This window comes from Oenanthe melanoleuca, chromosome 4 (genome assembly GCF_029582105.1).
Source record: "Oenanthe melanoleuca isolate GR-GAL-2019-014 chromosome 4, OMel1.0, whole genome shotgun sequence".
Lineage (NCBI taxonomy): Eukaryota > Metazoa > Chordata > Aves > Passeriformes > Muscicapidae > Oenanthe > Oenanthe melanoleuca.
In genome coordinates, this window is record NC_079337.1 from 4,632,174 (window position 1) to 4,655,741 (window position 23,568).

Genomic DNA, 23,568 nt, shown 5'->3' on the forward strand with positions numbered 1-23,568 from the left:
TGTGCAGGAGAGGGATCCTCCCAGACTTCCTCCTGGTTTTGCAGCCTCACAGTTGCTGTGATGTTAACAGCTCTCAAAATGTTATTGTATGAAGATTTCCTGCACTTCCACATCTACAGTTTAGCAGTGTAATTACATTAAGGTCCTGATTCTGAAGGCAAGGTGTTCTGACAGGCTTCAGTGCCATTGAAGTCAGTGGTGGAATGGAGAGTCACTGGTTCTCCTTTATGAGATTTAAGTGGTGCAGCCTTAAATACGTTTTTCAGTGAAAATGACATCTGGTGTTGGAAAGCCAGTGAAATGAGTATTTTTTCAGAAGGGCTCTAGATGGTCAGATGATGCAAATGTACGTTTGCTTTAGCTCATAGCGGTGATGCTTACCAAATTTCATCGCGAGGTGAAACCACAGTGGCTGCATTCTCAGACTATTTTCAGTTTTCAAATATTAAAAAATCTGTTAGAAAAAGGGTGGGGGGACAAAAGGAAATTAAATAAGTAAAAATGTACAAAACAAGAAATTGCTGTAAAAAAATGCTTATAGCAGGAAGGGTAACAGATTTAAATGTGATTTCATGCATCTGGCTATGTCTGGAAACAAAATCTTCTTGGCTTGAAGATCTGTATAAGCTAGTGAACTGTCTGTACTCTTTGGTGCAGTGATAGCATCGGCCTGTGGTTGCTTTTATATTCCTTGGAAGAAGTATGAGAGTGGTTTAAGATGTCCAGGGGGAAATTGCAGTGCCCACTGATATATGAATCCAGCTGGCTTGAACAGTCCTTGGATAAGGCCAGAGGAGATAGAAATAAAAGCTGTGGAGAGTTTTCTCCTGCTATATTGATTTTGGAGCTGATGCTCCTCATCTCTGGTTCATCAGACAAAGGCAGAATTAATTCAGGTTAATTGTGTGTCTTTGGTGAATTGTAAAATACATGGTTTATTCTGACAGAATGTGCATTGGGTATGCCTTTAGCTGAAGTAAAATACCAAGAACAGGTTTGTTTTTCATAGTCACTGTGGATTGTCTTACCTGAGAGTCTTCAGGAATCTTCTCTGGTGGCAAAGCCGAGTGCCTGTGCAGGAATGCATATGTGCTTTGTCTGAGACTGGTGGGACACTTGCAGTATTAACTGGAATATCACATAGAGGAGGATTTCTGTAATGACCTTCTCAACCTTTAAAAACTTCATTGAGGATTGTAAATAAAGTGGAGCTGGCAAAAAAAATTACAACTACACATAGCCTAATGTATTTCATTAGGGCAGCAACAGCGGTTGCCTGAAATTCTCAGGCAGGCTCCTCTTTGCTCACGGGTTTTTTATTTCGAAGGTGTTTCTGGTTGGGGCAGGGCTCCTGCTTGCGCACAGCCATGCACACACATGGCCCTGTGTGGATTATGTGAGAGGCTTAGCTCTGGCTGCCTGGATTTGCAGGCAGCGTGTTGACAGGAAATTAGTTTGTACCAGGACGTGCCTTTGGAGGACCATTTCCAGGCAGTTGTGAGGATGACATCAACGTGTGGAGGTCATGTGGAGGCAGAGGGGGGTGTAGGAGCCAAGGCAGCCCCTTGGCTGGAAGTTGGTTTTGGCAGTGCCTCCGTGGGACTGGAGGGTTAATCATGGTTTGTTTCTCTGGCCGCTGTTTGCGTCAAAACTCTGAGCAGCCTTAATGAACGTTGCCTGTGTTAATTTGGAAGCCTTGCTGGGAAGCCATGGGAAAATGGAAAATGGCATCCTTGCGTGTCACCCCTGGAATGAACGGCTCGGGCAGCACTGGAGCTCTCGGAACACACCGTGGCTCTGAGGCAGTCCCAGCAGCTGGGGAAGATATCTCTCCCTGGGCCTGCCTGGCATTTTTATAGGGTGTCCTGTTCAGCCAAAAGCTAATTTATTGTAGGCTGTGCTAAAACGGTGCAGTATGCGATAGCTTACTGAACTGTGTAAATAAAAGCACTGATGTTAGAAATCCGTGGTGTCACAGCACCCAGGCACTTCTTCACTTGATACTGGTTTTGCTGTGGATGTTTTTTGCATGCATAAAATAGTTTAGTTTACTTTTAAGAGATAATAATAAAGCCCCAAATAATGCCCTAGAAGCCCTGCTATTGTTTGAGCTGTATTATACCATCACTGATTGCCTAACTGCAATTTTCTGATGATGCCCTATTTGCATAGAAGTCTTTGCAATGTGCATTCCTCTGTGGGGATTTTCCTTAGATTAAACCCTTGTTGAGGGTTTTGTTTTTATTTTTGTTTTTTTATTTTATTTTTTCAGTCTGAAGCTTGTAAGATAAATGTTTATCTTGGGGAAAGATGTAATATCCGTTCTAGTCACCTCTCTCTAAATATTTCTTTTTTATTTTTTAAGAAAACAAAGAAAAGTTTAGCATCTCCTCCAAAGTCTTTTAGCTTCAGATCATCTCATATAACATTAACATTTTTGTCCCAGTTTAACAGTTATTTTTTCCTTTGCTTAGCATTTTCTTTTGCTCAGTCTGTTGGGTATAAAGTGGAGTAAAACTGAAAGTCATGCAAGATGGGAGGCCTGAATCCCTGCTGAGACTAGCTAATGTTACAAAGTTGCTTTTAATTTCCTTTAAGCTGTGTGTCTTTCCAAAAGCATTTGCTCTCCATGTCCAACACCTGAAGTGTTTTATCACACTCAGCTGTCTGTAAGTCAGTGGGACTCTGACCCATGGGTACGTTAAAAATGCTCAAATATGGCTTGGGAATTTCCAGTGTGGCTGCAGAAACCCCAAAAGCTGACAACCAGGTAACCCAAGTCCCTTCTCTAATATTTCTTAGCAACCTAAATATTTTACTCTCTTAGCTAACATTTATTATAGCTCCTTAAAGATGTTTTCCAGACTGGGTGTGATAAGTTCACTGTTTTGCTGTGGAAAATTGCAGAACCAGTTGTAGGGTAGGAAAGTTAGGGGATTTATTTGGGGCTGGATGGAGCCGTTGCTTTGGCGCTGGCACATCACTGTGGTCACAGGCATGCTGGTAGTGGGTTGCAGTGCTGCAGAATATATGTATTTATAAGTGTACAACTGTATTTGTGCATTCTCTGTCTGATGGAAATAATTGAAGCACTTACATTTTAGTATAAGGTTGAAGGTGAAAATAAATATTATGAAGAATTAAGGCAAAAAGGTGCATGCCTGTAGATAGGGAAGAATAGTGTATCTCTTCCTTTCTCCTATTTCTAGGAAGGGAAAGATAATGCTCATTTTTTTCCTGTAAATCAGCTCTTCAGGTGCTGGGAATGTAGCAGACCGTGTCTTGGCTCAGTTGCTGACGGAAATGGATGGGATAGAGCAGCTGAAGGATGTGACAATTCTGGCAGCTACGAACAGACCGGACATGATAGACAAGGTACAAATAAATGCACTGTCTATATCCTGTTCCTCTTGAAAAGACCAGATTTTGGTATAATTCCATCCTCTTTTGCTCTTCAAACTGTTGTCTGATCAATTTAATGAAGAAAAGTAAAGTTTGGAAATGAAGACAAGGCAGAGGAATGGTTCATGTCCGTCACTTTTTTTCCCCACTCTACAGAATTTTTAACAGGAAAAAAAAGTTTTATGGTAGCCTTAAATACCTGTTTTTGAAGAAGTTTTCCTTAAGTCAAGCTCATTGAACTTGTGCAGCAACATTTCTGTCAAACTGCTGCTGTGGTTTTTGCTTCTGTTGTGTTTGTTTATGCAGGAGTTTGCTGGAGTTTGTTGGTTTCATTAGTTACTTCCTTTCAAGGATTAAGTGTCTCAGCAATTCAGTTTCCAACTGTAAACAGGGAAATGTCTCCTCAAATCCCAGGGCAGCTCTGCTGGTGTGACAAGAACATTTCAAGTCTGTAAAATCCAGAGGGTTGTAACACTTACTGCAGAAAATCTCCAGCACAAACCCAACCCTGCAGCCCTCTAGAAAATCCACTTCAAAACCATTTACCACTGCTGTGTCTTGTCACAGTTAAGTGCAGGAGATGGATCACTCTGAAGTGATTTCCTTTAAGATATGATTTGTGCTGTTGGTAAGGCTCTTTATTCCACAGCTTTTCGCCTTCACAACATTAATGAATTCAATAATACATTAATGAATTAAGTTTTCATGATCTTTTTAGAGTTTCTTATAAGTTTCTTAAATACTTCTCACATTCTAAGCTGTTTTTGGAATAGGCTTTTCTGTTTGTCTTGAATCATTCAGAGATAAAATACATAAGAAATGTGTATGTTTAAGGTATGGTTTGTATGCACATGGAGTCTTAAGAAAAAAACTTTGCATTTTGGCTCCAGAGCACAGCCTCTTTTCCTTTTGACCTGAAGGAAGCCACACAGCTGATGGAGACCTGACAAAGGCTTCCTCAGAGCTTACTTGTGCATTTATCTATGAGCCTGCCATGGCAAAGCAGAGCTAGCAAAGAGTTTTCAGTAAAAGATAATAAACTCATCAGTGAAAAGTGTGCTTGTGCAAGATTGAAACATTCAAGATTTCACATTTGTCAGTTTGATTTAGGGGTTTTTGGTGACTATTCTTTGGGCTAAGACTAAGCTGAATTTGAAAACATTCTGATTGTTGAACAACAAGGAAATTTCCTTTCGAGTCAGTTCAACATTATACTATGTTATCTCCATCACCACCTCGGAATTGAGTTCTCTGTCGTTCTCCCTTTTGCTAGATTCCTCCTGGACACACAGTGAATGCTGCTTCCTCATATTTTAGGTTTTATTTGAAATACTGGCAATATTGGAACAGAACTACCATGAGTTAAGGGTGCCACCCTGCAATAACAGAGGACTTTAGGATAGAGCCTAAGTTACTGTGTACTGTACCTACACGACTCCAGATGCAAATCCAGACCTCTTAGCCTGGGAATGAAAGTTTTCATTTTGATATGATCCACAGAAATGTTATGTCTTCTGTACATATGAATTTTATGGGAGTGGTGAACTTTTAAGAATGAACAACACACTTTTGTTATCCAGACCAGAGAGGCTGTATCAGGCCAGTCTTCTCCTGGGTCCATGCAATATTTGCAGTGCTTGAGTTGTACTTTTTCCCTTCCCTGGAAGAAAGAAGATGGCACCAAAAAGCATTTGTACTTCACTAATGGGAAATGGGGAAGTGGGGGCTTTTAGTTTACTCTGGAATTGGTGATCCCCTTGAAAAGGTAAGAATTCGTTAATTTTTTCATATGGAAATAGTTGTGTATGATAATAAGTGAGTGTCCCGTCTTCATAGGTACATATGGTGATTATACAGTAATCTTTTGAAGTATGACTTTGACATATGGTATAAAAGTGCAATGCAGTTTCTGTTCTCTACTTCCAAGGACTGGGAAAACGTCTGAAATATGGTTTTGTGACTATTCTTCAGCTTTTCAAAGCAAGAAATGCTTGAGGAATGTGTGTTTTCTAAGGTTTCTATGCCTGCAAAATTAGTAACAGTCCATCTAGCATTTTAATTTATGGGGCTCCTGCTTAACTGACAATGATGTGATGATTAATCTCTTGTAATTTGCAAACAGCACGTGGGGATATCAAATGTAAGGGTATTCCCCAGAGCCTAGTGCAGACTTCATTATCCCTGCAAACACCACTGCACGTTACTTTCGGAGAGTGAATAGATTTGAGTCAGACTTTATACAAAGTTATGTGTTATGGGAAACTTGTTTGGACTTGTCACAGATGCCTATTAATAACATATTTCTCTAAGATGTCATGATTGTATTGAAATATTATTCCGTCTTAAAGTTGTGTCTCATGTTTGTGTCTCAGCTACTTTGCATTTCATTCATGTGATGCTGGAGAGACTTTGGAATAGTTTCTACTTTCTGTAAGAATACAAACCCAGCACGTACTGTTTTCAGCCATGTATGGTACAGAAAGTGATTTCTCTTGGAAGGGAAATATTCTGGAACAAGATGTTCTGAACATTCTTTGAAAGTGATACAGAAACAAAACACTCTGAGTCAGTAATAATAGTAAAATCTTTCCTTTTCTTCTTCATTCTATAAGCAGAATTGATGAGCAATAACTGGAAAAACTGCCTTTTGGTTTTGGTGACTTACCCACTCAGGAGTGATTTTTCATGCCTAAAATATGTAGCAGTAACTTTATGGAGCTGCTTATGATTCAAAGCCTGTTTGTATTTTCCTATGCATCAGTTGCCCTAATGAGAGATCACTCATCCACACAAAAAATTTTTTGAACCCTGTGTATACATTGCTCAGTTTGAAATGTTCTGTCCAGATATACATGTGGACAAGTTTTCAGGTGTGCTGCGACAGATTTCCTTGGAGGAAAACCAAGACCAACTCATCAGAATTTGTGTGCCCTGTTTTTCCTTTTCTCAGTGGAACCTGTTTTCCTGGTCTTTTCTTGCTGGGCTTACTTCTAGTGTGAGCAGGATGAATCAGTATCTTTACCTACCCATGAAGAGATCTCTTTTTACCCCTCTTAAGCAACATTTCAAACCCCATTAGCAAGGATACATATGGGAAAAAAGGGAGGTTGTCATATCTCCAGGGACCTCGGTGAATGTTTTATCCAGGAAGCAATATGCTCGTTGCTGCATTGGATGGTTTTTCCTCCTGCTGGGTCAAATTTGAATGTCAAACACTTTAGCTGTGATGTAAAACACAAGGTGCTGAGTGAAGGGATGGTCTGTGGTACAGGATGACATCCTGGTGCTCTTGACAGCTTCGCTTCTCCTTATCTTAGGGTGCAGAAAAGATGTATCCTCAAATATGCTATTTGCATAAGAATGACAGGATGTGATAGGACAAATGAAGATTAATGGGAAGCTGTGCTGTCAGCATTGCCCATTGTCTCCAGATTGATGATGGTCTGGATTTTGTCTGCATTCATGGGCTTCAGTGTAATTTAAACTGGAAGCTGTCCTGGTACCAGAATACTGAAGAGCTGAACCTTTACAAATGCTTTGTTAGCATAGGAGGGCAGTGCTGGCTCCCCATTTCCAACCATCCTGCTTGTTGCTATAAAAACACGTATTTTGCATATTGTGCCGGTGCAGGGGATTTTTCCGGCCTTCTTTTGCATGTTTATTTTGCTTTTAAAAAACTTCCTGCTCCTTAGTCTTCTTCCTCACTTTTTGCCTCTTCCATCACCTCAAAGTTTTGCTACTCCTTTTGTAAGCTTTGTTGACTTCATTCTGTTAACCACTGGCTTTGAATTCAGCTTATTTAGTTTAAGAGTCATGTGGATAACACTGAGTTTTCTGTTCTGGTTGCATGAGCAAAATAAAACAGAACTGCAGCTGATATTCTTCCTAGCAACTGCCAAGCATGAGGCAAGGGAATAAAACTCCCTTCCCCCATGCTTCAGTTGGATTTGAGGGAGTCTTCTGGGCAGAGAAATCAAGCAGGGGTTTATCAAATTGATCTGCCCCTCAAAACGTTGATTACTATGTAGTTATGGGACAATCTTAATTTAAAGTGGCTTGTTTTGATGAAAATAAAAAAATGCGTGATAGAACCATTTGGCAGAATCAGTAAAGAAATTATAATTTCTTGCCTGCAGCAAAAGTGAATAATCTTTCCTCTTTAAAAACATCAAAGTTGAGTCTTTCTGAAGGCTTATGGAAGAAATTCAAATATTTAAGTTTGCAGTTTTACAGGTTAAAAGGAATAGGAAATAATCTTGCCCATTTATTCGTTATTGTCTGGAAATGTGTATGTGCTATTACAAAGCAGGTGATGCAGTGGCACAGTCTTACCTCAGTACCACGTAATATATTCTCCTGTTTACATACTTGCCTATTTGGGATTTCTGTTTTGCCCAGATACATCTCACTAAAGGTTATTCCTGTGATACAACTCTGACTTGGTTGGATTTCGGTTTTCCCAAGTGTTGTACAGGACTGTAGAGTTAGAAGCCACATAATCCATCATGTGTCTTGCAATGGTAGGGAATGAGCAGAGTAAGGAAAGGGGGAAGTCTCTTGATGCCACTTCTCAGCAGTGCAAATCTCATCCAGATTTTGAGGACAGGGGACCCAAGACTTGGATGCTTTTTAGAAGGAAATGGGCAGGAATATTTAACTTTCCCACCTCTTGTATTATTCTGATGCAGTATTTCAGAGTAGAATTCGAAGTATGGGAATGCAATCACCATGTCTCTGCACACTGCTGGACCATTAATTATTACTTTTTTACTTTAAATGTTGAAATGCCTGTCTGCTTGTCAAAGGACACTCCTCATATTCTTGTAAAGTCCTGGGATTAAAAACAGAGAGTGAGATTTTGTGGATCTCCTTTTCAGTCAGCCAGCACCTAGAGCACTTACATCATCTTGCCCAGGTGCAAGTATGGCTCTTTGAAATAACAGAAGATGTGGGATTTCTTTTGAAGACAAGATTGTTCTGGAGCATATAATAAATTTTCAGAAAATGAAGCTTTAGGGAAAAATGATATCAAACTACATGACATTGAAAAGAGGATCTGATATTCTGAAATATTTTCACAATTTTGGCACCATCACATTTTCCATCAATTGGTTTTCTCTGGTATGTGTTTGAGTTTTTCCTCTTAATTTTCTTAAACCTCCAACTCTGACTGGGGCAAAGAGGTGCTCTGGAAAGTTTCTCAGAAGTTCAACTTACGCCTTTATTAATATAAAATCTTTACAGTTTAGTGTGATTAGAAACTTGTTGCATCTATTTAAAAAAAAGAGCAAAATAATAAAATGAAATTATTGAAAAGTTTTCACATGTTCTTTTCACCTGCCAAACTGAAATGACTGAATGGACACAGCTGATGTGCAGTGCTGTTTGTTTACTGGCTGAGATTTTCAAGGGGCTGAGACCTCCAGGCTTTGAGGCTGGATTACATAGTGAATCCATTATCCCTAAAGATCCTGACCACTCGTAGTATGCAGAGGTAGTTTTGGATATATATTTGTATCTCTTTAAGTCAAGAACTGGATTTTAAGATTCACCTGAATCTCCCTGTCTTCCTTCCCTATCCTTCCCCACCCCACCCCGCCTCCTTCCTCACAGATGAAAACTTTGTTTTCTCATGAGCACAGCAAATAAAATATTTCCAGGTGTGCAAAAGTGATTTTTGTTTCCAACTATTCGATTGTCAGAGTGCGGAGGGCTGAGTAGTAAATCAGCCTTAAGGCTGCTATGGTTTTAAAAAACAAAATCTTAGTGGTGACAGCTGAAGCGTACAGTGACTTTTTCACTCAAGATTTATTACTTGCCTGAAAAGAAAGGTTGGAGGGAAAACTTGCTGGGCTGCATATTTTCTCCTTTAGCAGATATATTATAGGGCCAGGACAAGTTGGTTTTATTTTGTCTGTGAAAACATACATTTGAACAATGTATGTAAAAATATAATAGTTTTACTTCAAATAGAAGAGAAAAGTCAATACACCCGTCTCTCGTTGTTTATAGTGGAAAGCATTCCTTGCATCGGCTCCATCATGTGTTTTAGCATCACTTAGACTTTTATAAACTTCCCTGCAGCACATGCCAGAAAATTTACTTCAAGGTATCAATGTGTATTTATTTCATTCCGGAGATGGAAGGTAAAGGCCATGAGCCAAAGTTTGTTCTTATTCAGACCTCCTGCCTGGAGGTCACAGAGTCTGGTTAAGGTACACAGGGTGCTAGTAAGCCTCTGGAAACAGTGGGAACTTGGAAAGGCTCTGGGGTTCATATCCATTGTATAAATGCTATCCTGGTTCAATGTATCTATAACTGTGATACCAGGTGTGGTTTTGGAGGTTTGTGATTGTTTTTTATTTTGTTACTTTTGTATGTGTGTGGGGGGTTTAACAGTCACATGGAAATGATCCTGTATTTCTAAGATAACATGGGAACATCTGGGGTTAAAATGAATAATGCCTCTAAAAATGAGGGGCATGTAAGCAGTACACATAGACTGGCTGTAAATTCCTCAGTGTTGGGTTAGGTCAAGTCTATTCTTCATGTAGGTTTAGTGACAAAGCAAAAAACTTTATCTAGAGAAGTAACACTAATTTTGTGACTAAGTATGATGTACAGCAAAGTACAGAGAAGGCAGAGAAGCAAAATGTAGCAAGGCGTATTCCATAGTCAGTGTGCTGGAAGGTATGAGTATTGGTTATATTTAATTAGCTTCACTAGAGTAGTGATAATAGTTAAAGGAGAGGCATTCCAAACAACCTTGGGTTTTAAATATTTATGGGAGTGACTCTGGAAGGAATGTAAGTGCCATACTGAGAGCTGCAGAAGTTCGAGGAAGGGCTGCAGTTATGGCACTTGGGCTGTAGCCACAGGCACATTTAGAGCTTTCTTTGCACTTGGTCTTCTGCCCAGCTTTCCTCTTTGTGGATGCAAAATGCACAGTGTTTGTCCAGATTCTTGTGTATGCTATATCAAAATAGCATTATGGAGGATGTTGTGTTTGTCAAGCACTCATGAGTTAAGAACTGGCTACAATCTTAATTCATTCATCTGTGTGTGCATCATAATGCAGTCTCTATTTGCGTTAATTAAAGACGTGCATTATGCACGATTAATTAAATTGCATTAATTTATAAAATTTTTTTCCAAGTCATTATAATTACCTTAATATATTTCCTTGCTTTTGACGGCTCTGATTAACACTGTTTAAAATCAAATGAACCATCACTAGTTTCTGAAGGGAATTTATCAGGTTACATCATTTTGTGTCATACTGAGATCTTTGTGGTTATCAGCAGTACAGGATCCTCTGGGTCTGCTACAAGAAAACTTGTTTGCTTGAAATAGGTGATAAATTGACAACATTAAGCTCCTTTGCTGGTTTTCTGGGGGACTTTGCCTGTTACCCAGGGTATTTTCTGAGAACAAAAGAGTGCTTTTGCCCCAGTGTCCAGACTCTTGATTTTCAATGTGTTCTCTCTTCATATCAGGCTTTTTGTTTGGGTGTCCTCTTTCTGCTTTTGCTTGACTATATTCAAACAACTCCAATAAGGGCAGAAGTTGCTTCTCTGCTGTCATTTTGGGAGCCAAAATCCAGCATGGGCTGCAGACTCTTTGAGCCTTGGTAGGATCAGTGTTTGAGCGGGCAAAATTTGGAAAATGTATCTACGAAATGTCAAGAAGCCTCGCAAAGCCTTTTCAAATTGAGATGTTTCAAGTCCTCCGTAATGTGGTCAGGTCTCAAGACCTCTCTCCAAAGGTTAGGGTGGAAGAGTTTTATTTTTATTAATTTTTAAGAACTGTAAATAAAGCGACATTTTTCCTGGTCTCCTTCTCATGCAACAGCTGAAATGTTTTGACTGGAGCATTACAAAACAAATCAGTCTAAGGCAGCCAGCCAGCTTGGAAAGGACAAGAAGGTCAAAGCTTGGAATAGCATAAGCTACTAAATGGATTATTTTATAATATAAAATGTTGAGTGACTTCTATATTAACTGTTGATAGTTATCTCTCCCCTAATAGGGTAGGGAGCTGTTCCAGTAAAAAGGGAGGTTGTGGTGAAATGGAAGGCCCAGCTTTGTGCAGGTCACTGGTTTAGTGTCAGAACCAAGGGCAACCTGAGATCATGAGGTGGTTATTGCCACTATTTGGTTGCACACTTAAAGACTGTGACCTTTTCACTTCTCGTTTTAGGTTTAGGAAATCTTTGAACCTCAGAGCTTTATAATGAGAAAGCTGAAATACAGTCAAGCTCTTCACATCAGTGCAAAGCTAGGGCTCACCATGTCCTTGTGAGATGTTAATGTCTCCTGTGAGCAGTGCAAGCTTGGTGGATGACTGCTAGATCACTGGATATCTCAGAGTTGGATAGGATATGCATAATAACAAAATTTTGTGTGTTTTAGGCTGTGTGTGATTCAGTGTATAGGCAACTGTAAGAGCTGACTCGACTCAGGATAGTTTGTGATATTTTTTGAGATAACCTAGAAAAATGTGTAAATGACAAAGTGATTGAGAGCAAAGAGTCTGGAAGTTAAATGGGTATTTTGATTGAGTGGTGCAAGGCAGGACTCAGCAGTTCTGGAAATCTGAAGTGACTGCTTCTTTTGAGGTTATAGATTACATATTCTTACCTAGTTCAGGAATTTGATTAAAGAGGGTGTGGTCACTTCTTCCTTCGTTTTAAATGTAATAGTATTCCCTCCATGGCAAATGAAGTTTTCTGCTACAGAGAAGCATAAACCAGGTATTTGGTATTTGTGCTTTGAACACACTTTACAACAATACTTTGATTGCTGTATCCAGCATCTTCTTGAAGTACTGTTCCCAGTCAGGTGCTGGAAAAGATAATTTTTTGGGAGTGTTGATCATGTGATATTGTTCTGTGCAGAATGAAAGGGGAATCATTTCTAAACAGAAACTGGTTTATGCCTTTGATCATCCGTGTTGCCCTCCTCTGAACCTCTTCCATATCTATTACATTTTTTTGGACAGAAAGGGACCAAGGTGCACCATGGGTTTGTGTGGATGCACTATGATGTTTTCTAGCTTGATCTTTACCCATTTATTAGCAGTTCTGAATTTTTAACACCAGAATTGCTTCTTTGACTGCTGCCAAGAACTGGAGTTTTCATCACTGTCTATTAAGACAAGAAGTGGTAATGATTCATCTCATGGCACATGCGTTTATTTGTGAAGAGAATACTGAACTTCCCATGTTCAGTGCTTTGCCTTTACTTACATTGAACATTATCCAGTTGCTGTCTCCTGAGAGTCTTGGGCAGTTCTTTACCATCCCTGTTGCTTTGAATGACTCTATCATTAGAAATTATGGCTCCTATATGACATAATTTCTCTGGTATTAAACATCATAAAGGAGATGTAAATTTTATACAGGAAAAATAGATGGAAATGAAGGGGTCTGTATTGTGTTGCAATAGAGAGGTAACAGGAAAGGCCTCTCCCCTGCCAGTGCATGCTGTTATCTACAGACAGATCCTGACAAGCACAGTTGGACTCTTACTGAAAACAGAGAAACAGAGGAATGAGAGATAAAGCATCACACAATATCATGAGCTTGAGGGAATTTGTATTCCTTTGCACTGTTTATTGGTTCTGAAAAGGAAGAACAAGAACTGGCACTGTTTTTGGTGCAAGTTTGGGTGCAAAATAAGCAAGTAGAAGCAAAGCAAAAATTTAAAAAAAAAATTCTTAAAGAGAATGATCATTCTAAAGGAAGTTTGTCTCTATAACAGCGTACCTTGATGTGTGGAGAGCCTAAGCCTGCCTATCTATTTATAAAGAGGAAAACAGTGAAACAGGCAGTCATGGAGATTTACCAAGTGGTAGGAATAAAAGCAGTCTGTAAGGAGGGCTGTGTCTTTACAGCAGGCACCAATGCACAAGAGAAGTGCTGAGTGCCAGTCCAGTCTCGGGGAAAACACTCCTGAGAGTGGCACAGAAAATGGAGGGAGCACAGCACTGATTCTTGCAGACAAGAATGAGTCTTCTTCAGACTGCAGAGAGCTTAGCTGTGCTTCAGGAGTTGTTTTTCTTAGCAGTGAATGCTTTCTGCAGAAGTCACCAAGCGAGGAGAGGCAGTGTTAGCCAGTTTTCAAGGCAAGAGTTATTCCATTACTTAACAGGGAGGCACGTGAGCTATGTAAGCAAGAACACACGCCAGGGTGTGTGTGTTCATCAGTCAGCATGTGGGGTGTGTGTAATTGGCAAACACACACCTTGGAACATGTTCCTGCACCTATAAAATGGCCATTTATTTTAGTTTTATTAAGAATATAAATACCCTCTGCTAGCTTACAAAATTCTCTTTTTTACGTATATAAAATTGAAATACTGTTCTTTCATGCATTTAGTGCTGAAGTGTGTTAAAGTCTTTAAATACCTGTTTTAGTGCTTAAGTACTAGTTTGATCTGATATCTGAGCTTCTCTGTTGTCTTCATGCACTAACAATTCCATCTGAGTGGGTGTGAGGAAATGTAACTTGACTTCATCTTAGATTTCCCCATTGATTCCTGTTCCTTGTGCTCCTCTGAGCTTCCCCACCTGTACTTAGAAACAATACATTTCCCAGGGGAGCTGCAGTGCAAACCTCATTTTTCATCCAGAAGGATGGGCTTCAGAGGATATCACTCTTAAATGATGGTTTGATTCTGTGTACCAGCAGGGAGGGATTTTATGATGTTGCTTGAACCATCTGCGTGCTCTTCAGAAAAAGTGTTGTCAAGGGATGGAATAGTGCAAAGAATCAGTGACAGGGAAATAGGTTGTGCTCCTTGCTGCAATTACAGCAGTGTACTGCCTGTAGAAGACTGACACCTTCTTATTGAAGGTCTCTGTCTCCTCTGTGCATCATGAGCAAGAGTGATGGAAACAAAGTGAAAGAGCTGTAATTGCTGTAGGCGCCGTAATTGAGGCATTAGGTGCACTTCTGTCACTGTTTCTCCAGAAATTGCTGATTAACATTCACAGAGCTCAAAATTCTTTCCTCTGTTCAGCCTCACTGCCTGTGAAGGAATTTCAGAATTATGGCTGAAGGGGAAGTCTTGTGTTTCCTCTTTTTTGGGTTACCTTGAGTTACTTTCCAGAAAACAGAGTAGAGAAAGGAAAGAAGCCACCACTGAAGGATATAGATTACGTGCAAGGCTTGTACAAGACTATTTACTGGCTTTGTATATAATAGGACTCTGTCCTGCCTTTGTTTTTCATGTGAAAACAGAGTATGTTTTACAGGAGATGCCACATCACAAATAAAGAAACTGCTTAAGCAGACACATTTCCACAACAAAGGCATATTTTGACGTCATCTGCCAGCAATGCTGTGACAGAACATAAATAATGTAGGCCCTTGGAAAGGGAAAAATATTAATTGGAACCATTAACCTTCTGAGACAGTGAAGACATTTGGAAATAAATGATTTTAATTAGTACTGTTCTAAGAAAAGAAAAGTTGTGGTTTAATTCAGAATCGCCAGAATTTGTGTACCTGGCATACCACCTAAAGTTTTGGGCTCACAGAGAAATGCAAACTCATTATTCAAATGGCAGCCTGGTTTGTTTTGGTTTTTTGTTTTTCTTCTGTGGTAGGATTTACATGGGTTTGCATTTTATTTATGTGGATCTTATTCTCATAAAAATACTGATACAAAAGACCTTAACCTGGAACTCTTTCAGTCCATGCTCAAACCATTTTCCCATAGGCTGAGGATTGCATTTCTTTCTGACACTGGAATAATTTATGGATATGCTTTACTGTATGGCTCAGTGTGAATTTGAATGCTTGCAGAATTTGGATTTTGGGAACTAGAAAAGGATGACTAAAGTCAGTATCTTATTAGGTAGAAATACATCATGCATACAAACAAGGCTGAAACAATGCTTGTTTTGTCAACTCTGAACCCTTGAATTTTAACATTGTCTGGTCTTGTGATTATAACATATTGATATAACATAGCTAAATAATTACTAATATAATCACCTGTTTTTCTAATTTTTTCATATAGTGAAGTAGTGTGAGTGAAAGCAGTGGAGTGAAAGTACTAAGCTTTGTTGAAGGAAAAAATTGAGACAAAGCTTGTGGGATATAAAAGTTCTCCCACCTCACCAGAGGTGAGGGAGAGAATGAAAAAGAACCTGGCTTTCTCAGCCAGATGGCCCTGATGCCCTGGGCTGGTAACTTCCTGCACGTGGACAGGTTGCACAGTCATCTTTTGTAGGTGCACCAGATAATGCTGGTTTTGCCAGAAAAAATGTTCTTATATGGAACACAAGAGTAAATCTTGCTGCTTCAATTTCAGCTTTAAACAGTAGCAATGTGTCAATGTTGTCTTGTACTGATAAAAAACATTCTTGGTTAGAAAAAGCCCCACTTCACATCCTGTCCTCATCCACAGTATGTTCTCTTCCAAAGGAGTGGTTGGTGTAATTGTATTCACATCATTCAGCCCTTCACTAAGTATATGCAATCTTGAAAGACATAAAACAACAAATGCCAGGGTCCTGAAAATGAGTTTGCTTTCTTTTATGTATGTGTATTTGTTTCATTTGGGTATGATGAAACAAAGACTTTTTATAATATCAAATATTTTTGTGGTAAGACGGGTTGTTGTGGTGTTCTCCCTTGTGGGAGAATATAGTCTGTTATTATTCTGTATTTTCCTTGGGTTTTTTAATAGTTGCTTCAACTGGGATTCCATTTTCTCTAAGGAGCAGCTGTTGCACCTCATTCTGTTTCTTACTGTCACAATGGTCCTGGGCATTACATGCTTTTGTTTCAACAGTCATCTTATTAATGCACATGAAACTTAAATTTTCTGTGCCTGCTTATCTGAAAATTAGCTAAGGGATGCTAAATATCTGGACACTTGGTCTAATTTTATTTCTTTAAACAAAGATACCTTTTATCTCTAGGTATCTAATTTCTTTGTTACCAAGAACTGTAGTAAGAAACACTGAACACTTTGAAAGTTTTGTGCACATGTTTTTAAATTACTCTTCAGACTGCCAAAGCTTGGGATCAGCAGATGGCAGTCAAAGCAAAGTTCCATCTCTTAGCTTGCACAGAGATTTCCAAATCCTGTGCCTGTAGGAGAAAGTGGGAAGAGAGACTCTGTGGCAGAGTTGTGTCAGAAGAGATGTTCTTACACATGTGTAAATAGATACAGGTTTGTCAGACCTTACAAAAGAGGAGCTTTGATTTCTGTCTGTCTGGGATTTATAGAGGATGCTTGTTTCAGGTCTTTGGATGTGGGAAGTTCTTCAATTTTTTTTTTAAAGCATCTGTGGATGTTTTGAAAAGAGCAAACTGCTGATTAGGTTGTTTCACTAGTGTTCTAGAGATCTGTCTATTTAAAAATATTTTCTTATTCAACATTGATTTTATACTTTGAGTGTGTTGTCTCACTGTGGAGTATGTATTTTTTATTAATCAGTTTATTTTTTTTAACGACACCTTAAGTTTCTTTAATTCATGGTGGTTAATGCTTAAAATGAAAGATTTTTTTTTAATACTTTCTATTTGTAATTTAATTATTTCTTTGTGGGATATCAGCTAAGTGGCTGAAGATTGTTCAGTATTGTATGGTCTTTTTATTTACATCCTGTTCTAAATAGTTGTGACACTTGCAAACCAGTACAGCTGTGTTCAAGTTGTCAATGGAGTAGTTTCCTAGAGATGCACCTTCCATGTAACACAGTTATTGCAAAGCTTAGTTACTGAGAGCATGAGAACTGAAAATATCTCATGCATTTTGGAGAATCATTATGCATTTATTGTACTATTATTTTATTATATTTTCATTTTTTCACTTTACAGTGTCATTGAACTTTGAGCTTTGCTTTTTTTATTTTTCCATTTATACTCAAAATTCTATCTTCTGTTCTCTCCTGTCTGCTATTAGGAGGGAGAGGGAGAAAATCCCCCTAATGGAAAACAAGACAACAAAACAAAAAACTTTGTGGGAAAAATACTCACAGGTTTTATCATGAGTCAGTATTTTCAGTTCACACTTCAAATCTCTCTTTCCCCTGGAGGGATTAACACTGCCTATTAATTGAAGAGCACAGTTTATACTGAGCATTATTTAACATATACTGGTGGAATTACTGTACTTCCTGTTTTGTATTCACAATAATAGGTTTCTGAAGAGTTGCCTTTGTATAAATACCTCACTGACATTTTAGGCAAGTGTATTCATGTCTTGGAGTAAGCACGAAGGAGTAATGTGTTGGAACACTGCTAAGGAAGGAAATCTCTTTGTGTTTCATAAATGATACCCCTAAAGCCTTTTAAAAATCTGTGTTTTTAGATGACAGCTCTGCAATGGTTTTATTTCTTTGCTTTGTTATTCTGGCTTGAATTGGCTCTAGTAAAGCATAAAGGGAAAATTGTAGCTTCAGCAAGGAATCTTCTCTGCACCTGGTGTGCTCTGCCAGGAAGCCTGAAATACTGTCACATGGAATAGCAAATCTGCAGAATGTGTTAATGTTAAAAGGAAGTGAAAACTTCATAACAAACGAGCTATTAATGCAAGTACAAATTTCCTTATACGTCTCTTAGTCCCATTTAAAATAAAAATCCCATTTGCAAAAAATCAGAGGGCCATGGGGAGCCTGGGGAGTGAAGGTTTCTACCAGACTTCATGTCCAAGTTTTGTCTGTGATGGTTGTGGAACTGCAAAGTTCTTACGATGGCCAAAGCTGATAATGCATGATGGAAATCAGGTCAGAACTAATTAGATTTTATTATTAAAAGTCATTTGCTAATGCTTACTGACCATCTGGTTAGTTCTGAAATTTATTTTGAGTCTCTAGAGAAGGAGAAAAAGATTAGAGATAACAGAAATAGTGATTTATTTTTTTTTTACATGACTGTTGAAATTAATAGAAGATACTTAGCCTCTGTTAAGGGATTGTAAGCCCTCTGATAATGTTTATATTTATTATTTATTTGTTTTGTCACAAAATTGACACTGGGCTGAATTACTGGTTCTGTTTACTTCTTAATTATTTTTTACCATGTTGTGTAGGCACACCACTGATCTCCAAGGTGTGTGAAGTGGTTTCTTACATTCCAAATTGTGTAGGAAAGGTAAGAAATGGGAGGATATTTTTTTTCTCCTTCAAATTCAAGCTGCTAGGTGTAGCTTTACATATTTGCCAGTTAAAATCTCTGATGAGAATACTGTAGAAAAAAAGCCAGTCTTGTGTTTTTGTACTCCCAGTTTCACTTCAGTTTTCACCTGGTCTGTAAGTAACACAGCAAAGATATCGTGTGTTTAATCCTGAGATCATCTTAGTCCTGTTTTATAGTCTGAGGGGAAAAAAATGTGGGGAATTTCCTTTTAAGATACCCTCGTTTCCTGCCTTCTCTTTAATCTCCACACAAGATATGCTTCCCAGAGAAGTGTCAGCTGGCAATTGCTAGCAGTAGCAATACTGCATGTGCAGGCCTCAGCTGAAAAGAAATTCAATCAAATGACACACAAACCTGGATTCACAGAAATTTAAGTAACTTGGCAATACATCATCCCTGTGCATGAGGTTTGATTTGCCTGCCTGGAGCTCTGCTCGTGTCTGGTCTGCTGACAAGGTTTGCACATTTGTGACAGTGCTGGTGTAGCTGAGTGTCCAAGAGCTGCATTTCTCTGGCTGTGTTGGCAGAAGGCTCTTGCTGGAGACTTTTTGCTGATGTAGCTGTACCTTTTCTCTGAATGATGTGAGCTAAGCAAAGCCAAAAAAAAAAACAAAAGAGCCTCAATTCTTTCCAGTTCTTTGACTGCTGTGGTACCAAACCTATATACGCCTAAAGAAATAATGTCCAACATTAACCAATTTGACTGAAACATTCTGGGCTGGCTCTTAGTTCTGGGCTGACTTGTCTCTTTAAGTTTTCACAACAACGTTGCAGATGATTCTGAGAATTTAAAAAAAAAATAAGGGCATAATTTGTCTAGATTAAATCAAATCTCTGAAAAACTCCAGGCTCTTTATCTTTGGAGCATTGGTGATGATCCAAACAGGAGGATTGCTTTCCCTGGAAGGATTCACCTAGATTTGGCCATGAAAAATATATTTGCTCAGCAAATTTAATCAGCTTATCACAAAGTTCTGCAAGCATCTTCTTTGTGTTTTGGGTAGTCTGGACAACATACTGCTTTCTGAGCAGCTGCAGCCCCATCCTCTGTGATGTCTTGTCTGCAAAGCACGAAGCTGGACTTTGGGCTTGGGGAGAGGAAAGAGCTGGGAATTCTGAGGTCCCCCTACTGTCATTTGTAGCAAAGGGCAAAAGGATCCAGAAAAATCTTAGTTTCTTGAATGGATGTAAGCTGTCTGGATTTTATGGTTGTCATGGCACAGTACTGCAGACAGAAGGCAAGCAGGGAGCGCTCACCCTGCTTGCAAACGACATGATTGAGATGTTGCTTGTGGTCGTATTAGATGCTTGTGGAGAAGCAGAGGTCTAATTGTAGCTGCACCAGAGCTCTTAAATAGCATCCATTTAGTCACCCAGACTTTAAGAGAAGTCTGTGTTTGGTTGTGATGCTGGTAACCACTGCACCACATTCCTCCTTAGGGGCAGAAAAAGAAGCCAAGTCTTAAATAATTTCTGTGCTGCCTTGCAAATAGTAGTGCAATCCACAGGCTACGTATCTGTGGTAGGGTTTTCTGGTGGCTGATCTGTGCACAGAATAACATCCTCCTGCTACCACAAATTGTTCTTGTCATCCAGATGGAAAGTGTCTAGGCTGTGGATTGGCTATGTTAGTAAATGCTGGAAGGCTACTGGGAGCCGTGGTGATGGACCAGCACTACATTGGGCACTGAACAGGAAAAACCTGTCCCTGACAGTGCCAAGAGGTGAGGACCCCAAGTTGCCCTTCTGTCAGCAGTGTGCCATGGGATAGACTCTCTGCTTTTCCTTGCATGTAGCTCTTCCTTTGAGCTTTAGAAATAAAACCTACACAGAATCTGATGAAAGGTATTAAAGGCAGATGGTGGGAGTTAACCAGACCTGCATGGGTAGCTGCAGCTTGATTTTGTTCTCTTGTGTGTGTGTGTTACAGGGTCCTGCCAGAGATTTCCCAAGCACAAAGTATTTGTTTGAGGGATTACTTATGGATGGCCAAGTGCCATTGAAAATATCTGCTCTGAGTACAGCAACAATCAAAACCCAAACAAAGAGTTTTAAGGTATATGGTGAGCAGTGTGGGGATGATATAAAAATAGTTTGTTGTTTTGCTCTGGGATGGAACAATGTAGTACTGTGGAGGAGGCTCAGAGATCAGCATCAGTCCTTCAGGGGAGTTCAGCCACTCTCTGATAAGGGAACATGGCTTTTATCATTACAATTTTAAACTTGGCTAATTAAAAAGAAGGCAAAAGTGAATGGGGAACAAAGATGGAATAAAAATATCTATTTGTGTTTCTTATAAGTTGAAGAAGATAATTACATTGAGTGGATAAGCAGCTACCTGGTGACTAACAGGGAAAGAACCGACTTCAAAAAGCTATCAAAGAGAAAAATAGCTCATAGCAATCACTGCCATGCAGTGTCACTGAGGTAAGCATCTTAGCCAGATTACACTGGGGATTTTCTATTTGTTCAGGTAATAAAATTATCCAGATTTTAAGAAGCGATACTATATAAATGTGTTTTGTCATGTCTGTGTTTTAAAATTTATCTAAGTCTATAAAGATTATTGTATTACTCACACTCTGCTTCCTGGAGTTTGGAGGGTCCTCACCAAGTGGAGACTGAAGGCTTTGACACACAAGCAGCGGCCAAGTTGTGATAACTCTTCCTTAGCACAGCACATTCTTTATTTGCTGCAGCAAATGTGTGGTAATTTGCCCATCTGGATTTGAGTCATACGCTGCCTCTCAAGGAAAATGTGTGTTCCAGCCACTGTGGCAGGGAACCTGAAAGATAAAATGTGGTTGCCATATATAAAAGTGTAAATAATGCAACTTCTTGTCATCAGATGAGTCATGGTGGTTCCAAGTCTGTAAGTACATGCTCAGTTTAAAGGATGGAGAGTACACAAGTAATATTTGCTCTCTGACAAAGGTGTGTGTGAAATGGCGCATTAAAATAGGTAATTTTTGTATAATAATTGTTGCTCATTTTCTAGCTTGGAGCAGTTTTATACAGTTCTTTATGAGGGAATATGTTGTTGCAAGCTTTTTTATTATTATTTTATTTTTATTATTGGTTTTATTGTGTTGGCTGTGGAAATAATGTCAAATCCTTCATGGTAAGCTGTAGCAAAAACACATGGGATTAATCAAAATGTGAAATAATATATATTATTTCTCTTTTACAGGGTAGGAATCCCATGTGTGCATGCTAGTTAATTTAGTGCAAGGAAAACTTTTTCTTGCGCTGCTACTTATCACAAAATAGAAATAATATTATAGATACATTTTTAAAAATCCAACACTTCACTCTGAAGGTAAACTGAATTTTTTTTGGTTGATTTGTCGCCATGCTACCAGTTAACTGGAACAAAAATAAAAACTCTTTCTGTACAGTGTGAATAGGCAAGCAGAAAAGCAATGCAGAACTGTTGCCCTCTTTGCCCTTTATGCAGCAGGTGAATATTAACATGTACTTGTAGGTGCAAATACTTCTGCAGAGTTTAGGCATACACAAGTTATGTTTTTACATGCCCAGATCTGTTTGACAGCTTTTGAAGATACAAAAATGGTGTAGTAAGGAACCTGTAGACAGGTCCCAGCCATGATTTTCTAACATCCTGGTGCAACTTGGATAGTTTCACACACAGTAGCAGACCAGTACCTTTTGTAAATAAACAAATGTCATAGATGATGAACAGTTAACTAATTGAAACTGTCCACCCCCAGCCAGCTTTATAAATGGACTGCCATTTAGCAAGTCAGAGTGGGCTGCACTTTTTTTTTTTTCTGATGATTAGATGAAAACTATTTTCTTCTAAGCAACATTTTCAATAAAGTAGATTGATGTCAAGTTTAGTAATGCATGTAGCAAAACTTGGTAATTTACTGAGGTACGTGATGGTTTCGCTGGTGTAAGTTTGATGTAGTTGCATTACTCAAACTGTGGCTGTAAGGAGCTTTCTTTAAATCTGTGTCAATACAGTGCTTAAACCACACCACACAAAAAACCCCCATGTAGTGCCATTTTTATATGTCCGTGTCATAAAATTTTTTGAAAAATCTTTATTGAATGAAAATGTGTTGACCGTCCTTATGATATTTTTTGGTTAACGTGAGATTGACTCCTCCTTGTGCTTGTAAGAAATGAGATATAGCAAGAAGTAAATCTAAAATATGTAATAAATAATATCTAAACCATAGAGTCATGGCCTTGTTTAAGGGACCTTAAAGATCATCTAGTTTCAAGGTAGGGACACCATCCACTGGACCAGGTTGCTCAGAGTCCTATCCAGCGTGCTTTGAAGGTCTGATGCATTGCAACCTTACCAGCCTAAGAAAAAAAAATCCCAGAAATCCAGGTTTCATGGTGAATTTCTATTTTTGGCTTTGAGTGACTGTCTGGACTGGCAGATTCTTCAGGAGGGCCGCTATCAGGTGGTGTGCAGGGCAGGAAAATGATGGTGCAATAGTGATCCATCCCCTTACGTGCTTCTGGAATTCTGGCTTGCAAGTGTCAGTAGTAACAAAATGTAGACAGTGATTATGTTCTAGTTTGCTCAAACTTGAAGAATGTATTTCTTCATATTTTAGTAGCTATCTGTTGATTCTTACTTTAGCTCTATCTCCTGCCCCCCACTTATCTCAGCTGTCTCATTTTAGCATGTCAAGGGAGAGGGAAGGAGAGAGGCTGCAAATGTGTGGGGACAGCCTTGTGCCTGTGGAGCAGATTACCTCCGGGACATGCAGCTGAAGTGTTTGAAACACCCTGGAGTTTGGCAGCTTTCCGTTTGCTTTCCCTTTTCCTTCCTTTTTTTAGTCCTCCAGTAATAGCTCCCTTGTTCCAAAGAACAAAACCAGCACTTAGTGGTCATTCAGAAAGATTCATTAAAAACAGGAATGGAGTAATTGTAAACAGGCACCCCCCTCCTATCATTCCTCCCCCTTCCATTCTAGCCCAGGGCACAGCAGCCTTGTGTTGTCTGGCTCCAGACAATTTTTGGGAG

General features: G+C 39.1%; 1 protein-coding gene across 1 annotated transcript in view; it reads left to right on the top strand.

Moving 5' to 3' along the window:
* Nucleotides 1–23,568, top strand: part of AFG2A (AFG2 AAA ATPase homolog A) — a 156,038-nt gene that overhangs the window by 42,881 nt on the left and 89,589 nt on the right. Inside the window, 1 exon segment of the mRNA XM_056490009.1 lies at nucleotides 3,249–3,375. Within this exon segment, the coding sequence (XP_056345984.1) occupies nucleotides 3,249–3,375 (127 nt within the window).